At 40.9% G+C, this 10,831-nt stretch overlaps 1 protein-coding gene across 1 annotated transcript in view; it reads right to left on the bottom strand.

The window, feature by feature from the left end:
• Positions 1 to 7,632: 7,632 nt before the first annotated feature.
• LOC133227094 (fatty acid desaturase 2-like protein FADS2B) overlaps positions 7,633 to 10,831 on the bottom strand; it is a 41,577-nt gene continuing 38,378 nt past the window's right edge. The window contains exons 11-12 of the mRNA XM_061381512.1: positions 9,721 to 9,846; positions 7,633 to 8,136 (exon numbers count right to left, since the gene is read on the bottom strand). Of these exons, the coding sequence (XP_061237496.1) occupies positions 8,076 to 8,136; positions 9,721 to 9,846 (187 nt within the window). The 3' untranslated portion in view covers positions 7,633 to 8,075. The remainder of the gene's footprint in view (positions 8,137 to 9,720; positions 9,847 to 10,831) is intronic.

Raw genomic sequence — 10,831 nt, 5'->3', positions numbered from 1 at the left:
TATGTTGAGGTATGTTCCTTCTATTCCTGCTTTCTGGAGAGTTTTCATCATAAATGGATGTTGAAATTTGTCAAAGGCTTTCTCTGCATCTATTGAGATAATCATATGGTTTTTATTTTTCAAGTTGTTAATATGGTGTATTACATTGATTGATTTGTGGATATTGAAGAATCCTTGCATCCCTGGAATAAAGCCCACTTGGTCATGGTGTATGATCATTTAAGCTGCTGTTGGATTCTGATTGATAGAATTTTGTTAAGGATTTTTGCATCTATGTTCATCACTGATATTGGCCTGTAGTTTTCTTTTTTTGTGGGATCTTTGTCGGGTTTTGGTATTAGGGTGATGGTGGCCTCATAGAATGAGTTTGGAAGATTACCTTCCTCTGAAATTTTCTGGAAGAGTTTGAGTAGCATAGGTGTTAGCTCTTCTCTAAATTTTTGGTAGAATTCAGCTGTGAAGCCGTCTGGACCAGGGCTTTTGTTTGCTGGAAGATTTTTGATTACAGTTTCAATATCCTTGCTTGTGATGGGTCTGTTAAGATTTTCTATTTCTTCCTGGTCCAGTTTTGGAAAGTTGTACATTTCTAAGAATTTGTCCATTTCTTCCACGTTGTCCATTTTATTGGCATATATTTGCTGATAGTAGTCTCCTATGATCCTTTGCATTTCTGTGTTGTCTGTTGTGATCTCTCCATTTTCATTTCTAATTTTTTGATTTGATTTTTCTCCCTTTGTTTCTTGATGAGTCTGGCTAATGGTTTGTCAATTTTATTTATCCTTTCAAAGAACAAGCTTTTGGCTTTGTTGATTTTTGCTATGGTCTCTTTTGTTTCTTTTGTATTTATTTCTGCCCTAATTTTTAAGGTTTCTTTCCTTCTACTAACCCTGGGGTTCTTCATTTCTTCCTTTTCAATTGCTTTAGGTGTAGAGTTAGATTATTTATTTGACTTTTTTCTTGTTTCTTGAGGTATGTCTGTATTGCTATGAACTTTCCCCTTAGGACTGCTTTTACCATGTCCCACAGGTTTTGGGTTGTTGTGTTTTCATTTTCATTCGTTTCTATGCAAGTTTTGATTTCTTTTTTTATTTCTTCTGTGATTTGTTGGTTATTCAGCAGTGTGTTGTTCAGCCTCCATATGTTGGAATTTTTAATAGTTTTTCTCCTGTAATTGAGATCTAATCTTACTGCATTGTGGTCAGAAAAGATGCTTGGAATGATTTCAATTTTTCTGAATTTACCGAGGCTAGATTTATGGCCCAGGATGTAATCTATCCTGGAGAAGGTTCTGTGTGTGCTTGAGAAAAAGGTGAAATCATTGTTTTGGGATGAAATGTCCTATAGATATCAGTTAGGTCTAACTGGTCTATTGTATCATTTAAAGTTTGTGTTTCCTTGTTAATTTTCTGTTTAGTTGATCTATCCATAGGTGTGAGTGGGGTATTAACGTCTCCCACTACTATTGTGTTATCGTTAATTTCTCCTTTCATACTTGTTAGTATTTGTCTTACATATTGCAGTGCTCCTATGTTGGGTCCATATATATTTTTAATTGTTATATCTTCTTCTTGGATTGATCCTTTGATCATTATGTAGTGACCGTCTTTATCTCTTTTCACAGCCTTTGTTTTAAAGTCTATTTTATCTGATATGAGTATTGCTACTCCTGCTTTTTTTGGTCCCTATTTGCATGGAAAATCTTTTTCCAGCCCTTCACTTTCAGTCGTATGTGACCCCTGTTTTGAGGTGCGTCACTTGTTGACAACATATGTAGGGGTGTTACTTTTGTATCTATTCAGCCAGTCTTTGTCTTTTGGTTGGGGCATTCAACCAATTTACGTTTAAGGTAATTATTGATAAGTATGATCCCGTTGCCATTTACTTTATTGTTTTGGGTTCGAGTATACACCGTTTTTGTGTTTCCTGTCTAGAGAATATCCTTTAGTATTTGTTGGAGAGCTGGTTTGGTGCTGCTGAATTCTCTCAGCTTTTGCTTGTCTGAGAAGCTTTTGATTTCTCCTTCATATCTGAATGAGATCCTTGCTGGGTACAGTAATCTGGGCTGTAGGTCATTTTCTTTCATCATTTTAAGTATGTCTTGCCATTCCCTCCTGGCTTGGAGAGTTTCTATTGAAAGATCAGCTGTTATCCTTATGGGAATTCCCTTGTGTGTTATTTGTTGTTTTTCCCTTGCTGCTTTTAATATTTGTTCTTTGTGTTTGATCTTTAATTTGATTAATATGTGTCTTGGGGTGTTTTGCCTTGGGTTTATCCTGTTTGGGACTCTCTGGGTTTCTTGGACTTGGGTGATTATTTCCTTCCCCATTTTAGGGAAGTTTTCAACTATTATCTCCTCAAGTATTTTCTCATGGTCTTTCTTTTTGTCTTCTTCTTCTGGAACCCCTATGATTCGAATGTTGTAGCGTTTAATATTGTCCTAGAGGTCTCTGAGATTGTCCTCATTTCTTTTAATTCGTTTTTCTTTTATCCTCTCTGATTCATTTATTTCTACCATTCTATCTTCTAATTCACTAATCCTATCTTCTGCCTCTGTTATTCTACTATTTGTCGCCTCCAGAGTGTTTTTGATCTCATTTATTGCATTATTCATTATATATTGACTCTTTTTTATTTCTTCTAGGTTCTTGTTAAACCCTCCTTGCATCTTCTAAATCCTTGTCTCCAGGCTATTTATCAGATAAATTTTGATTTCAAGATTTTGGATCAATTTCACTATCATTATTCGGAATTCTTTATCAGGTAGATTCCCTATCTCTTTCCTCTTTTGTTTGGTTTGGTGGGCATTTATCCTGTTCTTTTACCTGTAGGGTATTCCTCTGTCTCTTCATCTTGTTTAAATTGCTGAGTTTGGGGTGTCCTTTCTGTATTCTGGCAGTTTGTGGAGTTCTTTTTATTGTGGCATTTCCTTGCTATGTGTGGGTTTGTACAGGTGGTTTGTCAAGGTTTCTTGGTTACGGAAGCTTGTGTCGGTGTTCTGGTGGGTAGAGTTGTATTTCTTCTCTCTGGAGTGCAATGAAGTGTCCAGTAATGAGTTATGAGATGTCTATGGTTTTGGGTTGACTTTGGGCAGCCTGTATACTGGAGCTCAGGGCTGTGTTCCTGTGTTGCTGGAGAATTTGCATAGTATGTCTTGCCCAGGAACTTGTTGGCCCTTGTGTGGTGCTTGGTTTCAGTGTAGGTATGGAGGCATTTGATGAGCTCCTGTCAATTAATGTTTCCGGGAGTCAGGGTTTGGATTTAAGCCTCCTGCTTCCAGTTATCAGTCTTATTTTTACAGTAGTCTCAAAACTTCTCCTTCTATACAGCACCATTGATAAAACATCTAGGTTAAAGATGAAAAGATTCTCCACCGTGAGGTTCACCCAGAGAGGTTCACAGCATTACATGGAGAAGAGAAGAGGGAGGAGGGAGTTAGAAGTGACCCGAATGACATGAGGTGGAATCAATAGAGGAGAGAGCGGGCTAACCAGTAATCACTTCCTTATGTGCACTCCATAACTGGAGCGCTCAGAGATGTTCATGGAGTTATACAGAGAAGAGAACAGGAAGGAAGGAGACAGAGGTGGCCAGGAGGATAAAAGGAGGGAATGAAAAAGAGGGAGACAGATCCAGACAGTAATCAGTTCTCTAAGTGTTCTCCACCATCTGGAACACACAGAAATTCACAGAGTAGGGTAGAGTAGAGAAGGGTTAGGGAGGAGACACAGGCGACCTGGTGGGAAAAAAGGAGAGTCCAAAGGGGGAGACAGCAGTCAAGCCAGTAATCTCGCTCCCTAGTTAAAAATGGGTACTGAAGACTGGGTTCTTAAAGGTACAAAATTGTTAACAAATACCTAAAAGCAAAAATTAAAAATCTAGAGTAGAGTTTGGAATTTAAAAAATACAACATTAAAGAAAAGAAGAAGGAAAAGAAAGAGAGAAAAAGTAAAAGAAAAAGAAAAAAAAGTCACAAAAATTATAAAGAAAATATAGTTACAAAGTTGATAACAAATACCAAAAATTAAAAGTTAAAAAATCTAGAGTAGAGTTTGGAATTTCAAAAATACAATGTTAAAGAGAAGAAGAAGAAAAAGAAAGAGAAAAAACAAAAGCAAAAACAAAGTCACAAAAATTATAAAGAAGATATAGGTACAAAATTGATAACAAATACCAAAAAGCATAAATTAAAAATCTACAGTAGGGTTTGGAATTTCAGGAATACAATGTTAAAGAAAAGATGAAGAGAAAGAGAGAAAAAAAAATGTCACAAAAGTTATAAAAAAAAATATAGGTACAAAATTGATCAGATCAGATCAGATCAGTCGCTCAGTCGTGTCCGACTCTTTGCGACCCCATGAATCCCAGCATGCCAGGCCTCCCTGTCCCTCACCAACTCCTGAAGTTCACTCAGACTCATGTCCATCGAGTCAGTGATGCCATCCAGCCATCTCATCCTCTGTCATCCCCTTCTCCTCCTGCCCCCAATCCCTCCCAGCATCAGAGTCTTTTCCAATGAGTCAACTCTTCGCATGAGGTGGCCAAAGTACTGGAGTTTCAGCTTTAACATCATTCCTTCCAAAGAAATCCCAGGGCTGATCTCCTTCAGAATGGACTGGTTGGATCTCCTTGCAGTCCAAGGGACTCTCAAGAGTCTTCTCCAACACCACAGTTCAAAAGCATCAATTCTTCGGCACTCAGCCTTCTTCATAGTCCAAATCTCACATCCATATATGACCACAGGAAAAACCATAGCCTTGACTAGATGAACCTTTGTTGGCAAAGTAATGTCTCTGCTTTTGAATATGCTATCTTGGTTGGTCATAACTTTCCTTCCAAGGAGTAAGCGTCTTTTAATTTCATAAATACAAAAAAGCTAAAATTAACAATCTAGAGCAGAGTTTGGAATTTCAAAAATACAATGTTAAAGAAAAGAAGAAAAAAAAAACGAGGTCACAAAAGTTATAAAAAATATATATATGAAGTTTGCTTTTTTAAAAAATGGGTCTTTTTTTTTTTTTTTGCAAAGTAATAGTAGGTTATAAAAGTGAAAATTAAAGGAGTAATAGAGGACTTAAAATTTAAAAAAAAAATTAAAGAAAGAATGATCATAAAAATAGTAAAAAAAAATATATAGGGCTTTCTCTGATGTTGTTTTGGGTATTGTGGGTTCAGTTCATTTTCAGCTAGTTCCTTGTTCTGGCTTATATTTCTCAAGATCTACAGGCCCCTTCCTAGGTAGTCAGTACTAACCATGAGGTTTTAATCTATTGCCTGTCGCTTCCAAGGCAGTTCCCTTTGTTATAGCTTCTTCTGTTTACTGGTCTCTTCAGTGTCTGATTTCCGCCCTGATACAAAGGGGGCGGTGGTGGACACCTTTTTTTTTTTTTTTTTTTTAAGGCTCACTTGTTTAGTCGTGCTGTGGGGAGGAGGGACGCTGCAAATAAATAAGACTGGCATGTGCTCGCAGTGCCTCAGCCACACTGGGCCTGCCCCCGCTCACGGCGCGCGTGTACCCTCCCTGCCCACACTGCTCAGGCTCTAGATTGCTCTGCCAGGAACCATCCGTGGCTGGCCCTGGTCTGCTTGCACCTCCCAGGTCTAAGCCGCTCAGGTTCAGGCACTTGGGTAGTCCTCAGAGGCACAGACTCGGTTGGGCCTGCGTTTTGTGCCCTTCCCGGGTCCGAGCAGCTCAGACAAGAAAGACAAGACATATACTTGTTTTTCAATGATGAGGTGTTTGGTGAGTACAGTTGCTGTGACTTATCGCCTCCCCGCTGCTCGGTTATCTGGGTGTACAACCGTCGCACCTTCTCAGGTGGATGTTGACTGTCCAGAACCCCAAGAAATTTTAGTTAGCCAAGAAGCCTGCTTACAGTTTTGTAGATAATGTCTCTCTGGGGCTGTGATTGCCCCCTTCCGGCTCTGGCTGCCTGTCACCGGAGGGGGACGGTCTGCAGCCGGTTATCTCTGTACAGTCCTTTGTTCCGTGCGCGGGACTGGCGGTGTCTTAGGTTAGGGCTGGCTTTTCGCGTGGTAGATATCCCATAGTCTGGTTGGCTAGCCCAAATTATTTCGCTCAGGTAGCACTCGGGGTATTCAGGCCAGATCCTTACTCTAAGCGATGCAGCCCGTGCCGTGCCTCCCTGCCCAGCCCCCACTTGCTAATGGCAGATGCAGGCGTCTGCACTGCTTCTCCGCTAGGGGAGTTACCGTAGGGCTCGTAATCTATGGGTTTTAATTGTTTATTTATTTTTCCTCCCTGTTATGTTGCCCTCTGTGCTTCCAAGGTTCGGCACAGACTCGGCAGTGAGAATGTTTCCTGGTGTTTGGAAACTTCTCTTTTTTTGACTCCCTTCCTGGGATGGAGCTCCATCCCTCCCTCTTTTGTCTCTTTTTTGTCTTTTATATTTTTTCCTACCTCCTTTTGAAGACAATGGGTTGCTTTTCTGGGTGCCTGATGTCCTCTGCCGGCATTCAGAAGTTGTTTTGTGGAATTTACTGGGCATTTAAATGTTCTTTTGATGAATTTGTGGGGGAGAAAGTGTTCTCCCCGTCCTATTCCTCCACCATCTTAGCTCCTCCCCAGTTCTCTTGTCTTTGAAAAAGTCTCAGTGACTTGTTAGAAACAGAACCAGTTAGGGGTGGTTCTGTGGTTCCAGGATTGCAGGTAAGTGGCAACTAACCAGGTGAGGAGTAAGGGCAGGGATGGTAAAAGTGTAGTTCAGACACTGGATTCAGAAGCCAAGACCCTTTAGCAGAAGAGTATGTGAGCCTGGAAGGAAACCACCTGGGCTGAAGAAGACGCAAGTAGTCTAAGGTGGGGCAGGCTCCGTGGGGGAGGACCAACATGTATAGTCTGTTGGCAGTCACCAAGTTTCATCTTCATCCAAGAGCAGCCATGGGAGTCCATTGAAGAGCTGCAAGTAGGGCTGTAACATAACTTTCATGAGCCGCTTAGTGTGCAGGGATGTCAACACAAGTTCCTGTACCTGATGCCTAGTGAGGCCAAAGAAACTCAAATGGAGTTTGGAGCAGAGAAAGGTTTATTTCAGGGCTATGCAAGGGGAGGAGGTGGCTCATGCCCTGAAAAGTCTAGACTCCCAGAAGGGTTTTGGCAAAGCAGCTTGTAATGGCGCATGAGGGGGAGTTCCCGGGGTTTGGGATCAGCTTGTGTACAGCTCTCTGACTGGCTGATGGTGAGGCACAGGGGTTCCCATCTTCAGTTCTTAGGCTCTAGGTGGCCTTGGACTATGTGTTCATGGTCAAAAAGTAGTTCTCCTTTTGGTGGTGGGGATGGGGGGATGCATTCCTATATGCAAAACAGTTCAGGAAATTTGTATCAAGTACTATTTTCTGGTGCCTCAGAGAGGAAATAAAGCAGGGGATGTGCCAAGATCGCCTTTTGGGGGAAGCTGTTGCCAGGAGGCCCCATCGGGTCCTGCTTGGTTACAGAGACAGAGGTCTGGCCAATCAAGCCATCTTTATTCCTGTGGCCAAAGAGCAGAGGGCAGAAATGATCTGCAGGATGGATCATCTGAATTCTAACCAGTGCTCAGTGATCTGGGAAGTCGTGAAAGTAGCAGGCCTTGGGTCTTCTCCTCTGGGAAGATTATTGAACAAGCTGTTAGAAAACAAAAATTCAACTGAGTATATTTGATGATTGAATTGGCTTTATTCAGTGATTTATGAACAAAGTTAATCAAATGGGGCTCTGAGGGGTTGGGAAAATGGAAGGCTTTTATCAGAAGAAGAGAGGGGGAAGGAAGCTCTCAGCAAAGTATATTTAGGGCAGACAATTTTTTGATGATGGGGAGGGGATGACAAGGGTTTTATCCTCTTCTTCCTCTGGGCTGGGGGCAGGGATGAAGAACAACAGATTACCTCCTAGATAGCTGATTCAAAAAAAATACAGATAGTTGATCAGAAGAATTACAGACGATTAAAATTTCACTTTGGGGAAGGTTGAAACTGCAAGTAAGTCAGGCATTAGAGAGGTTTGGTATCATGAGCTTTAGCACAAGTGACACTTTGGGGCCTGTGGCTTTCTCTTTAACACAGACTCACGCACATCCACATTATGTTTCTGGATGGCTGTAGTAAGCATCCATCCAGAGGGCTGCAGACTTCTTCAGGGCCCTGTGAGAGGAGCAGACAAAATTGTGAGTAGGCGAGACCCAGGTCAAAGGAGCTACTTCATGGAACATTTGCTGTTTTACTTAATTCAGGGCAACATTATCATTTTCAGCTATATCTGAAAAATGTCTTTCTATCTTGCCAGTGTGGAGAATCAAATACACTGACTTATGTATTAGAAGATGAGTCCACCTTTTCTGGCTTCCCAGGTGGCTCATTGGTAAGAATCCTCTGGCTAATTCAGGAGATGCAAGACACACAGTTTCTATCCCTGGGTTGGGAAGATCCCCTGGAGAAGGAAATGTCAACCCATTCCAATATTCTTGCCTAGGAAATCCCAGGGACAGAGAAGCCTGGCAGTCCACAGTCCATCAGCATTTCTATATGGAAGAGACTGAGTTTTTCTTTCAATTATTTTTCTTCTGTACTCCAAAGCATCACTTATTCTTTTCTCCATATTAAAAGAAAAATCTCTACTGAATCTCTACAAGGTAAATCATATAGCTATACCAACCTAACCTGTATCCACCTACCTCTCCTACTTTATAAAGTTAAAGACTTTTCTAGGCTCTGGTGATACAGCTGTGAGTAGGAGTGGTGAGAGTCTTTCCACCTGGAGCTGTGGTCTATATTGGGAGACACATATCACATAATTTATTACCCAATATGCTATTAAATCATGATTGTAATAAGGATCAGAAATGAAGAGAAACAGGTGCTGTGAGAGCACATGACGGGTTTAGTCTTGGGGGCAAAGGAGGACCGAGATGAAGAAAAGACCTTTCAGGTGAGCTTTGGAGAGTGAATGGAACTTGAGAAGGTGACAGGAGTGGGGTGGCAAGTTGGGAGATTTTTCTAGGTAGGAGAAAAAGTGACCAAGGATGTGTCATGGCAAGGGGCAGGGAGTTATGTAGTGGCTGAAGGGAGGCCAGATATCGGGAGGGCAGGAAAGGAGGAGGGCAGTGGTGGAGAGTGAAGATGGGTCACTGTTCAGGGGTCAGATCTGACCAGCTCTAGGCTTGCTGGTTTATTTATTCATATTAAAAAGATACCCTTGCTTTTCTTTTTCCTAATTTTAAGATAAATTATACAACCAAGGTTTTGGCTGTTAATTTGATGAGCAAAGGATCCTCCAGGGAACTGTGAATGCTTCAGGATGAGTATGAATTCTCAGTTCCTGTAGGAAGAGTCACCCCTGCCTGTCCCACCAGACCCTGAAAGCACCTTAGTTTGCAGCCCCGGACCAGATGATTTGAGAGTCCCTCCCACCGGTTAAGTTCTAAAGCATGTCAAGGCTCTGGGTGATACAGAGACAAATAATACAGAACCCTGGTTTATAAGAAGCTTGAAATTTAGTAGGGAATCAAGGTATTTTCACTAAGTACCCAGAAGGCAGCAGCTAAATGTTAGGAATGACTGTTATCATTTCTGTGTTAGTGTTGTTCTGTATAGCGCCTCATCTCCATGCTGGGCACATGAATTCTCCTTAATAAACAGTTATTGGCTGAATGATTCATAAAGCAGTGAAGAGTCTGGGAACCAACAGTGAAGGGAAATGAGAGCTGTGGGTTGAGGGACTGTTATTACCTGATAATATCTCCAAATGCCTTCAATATGGGCTTATTCACATATGGTAGTCCATGCTTGGCACACAGTGACTTCACCAGAGGTGCCACCTTGTGATAATTATGGCGTGGCATTGTGGGAAATAGACTAGGAAACAGAGAAAGGAGATGTAAAACTTCTCAGACCTAAGGAGAAACCCAAATTTCCCTTTCCCCTTTTACAAAATAAAATGGTATCAGCCACGCAGACCCAACCTTGACCTTCCACAATACTTTTGTTTTGGGAAGTTAAAAAACTTGCTGGCAGACTCATCTTATTCCTTAAACCTCTACAATCCTTCTGGGTGGCAGATGTTTATGAAGAACTAAGGGAATATGTTTTAGCTCCATCAACTGTTTATTTTTGGCCTGATCCAATGAAAGTATATCATTTAGAACTTTCTACCATTTAGAACTACCCACTCTTTAGAACTACTCATAGAACTAGAGATACTGAACCGCCCACCCTGCTCCTGCTAATCTGTCTTAGTCTCTCTTTCTAACTTCCTTAGCAAGAATAGATGGACGTATATTAAGTCATGGTAAATAGCTAAAAGTCCTAGGAAAGGAATAAGAAGTGAGGAGAGATGGATTTTTAATCCCAAGTTTTCATTAGTCAGCCAGATGACCGTCTTGGATGTAAACCTCTCCTTTAATAAAACTATGAGTAATAGTCCTTTTTTTGTTTTGCTGAAAATTTCAAGCCCTAATATGAGAAATAGAATGAAAAAAAATTCCTTGAACAAATAAAGGTCTTGTTCCTTCTTTGTCTATCATAGACTCACATGGCTTAGACAAAGAGAATGTGGAAAGCCTTTCCCCTGATACTCTGGAGAAATTGACTCTCAATGTTTTAACTTGCATCAAGGTGTGAACTACCTGTTTCCTCTTTGTAACTGACCCATTGGTTAAGTATTTCCAGATACCATTTAGAAATTGCAGCAGGGACTCCACTTCATTAGTTATTTTGTAAACTTGGCTCTAAAGACATAGATAAGTAAATATTTGAATTATAACATAGTTAAATTTGAACACAAGTTGGTTACCCAAGTGTCCTGATTTTTCTTAGGTTTTGCCAACAAAGAAAATGCAAG

This window comes from Bos javanicus, chromosome 15, assembly GCF_032452875.1.
Source record: "Bos javanicus breed banteng chromosome 15, ARS-OSU_banteng_1.0, whole genome shotgun sequence".
NCBI classification, from domain to species: Eukaryota; Metazoa; Chordata; class Mammalia; order Artiodactyla; family Bovidae; genus Bos; species Bos javanicus.
The sequence above is the reverse complement of the archived record's forward strand: the minus strand, read 5'-3'. Positions and strand labels throughout refer to the sequence as shown.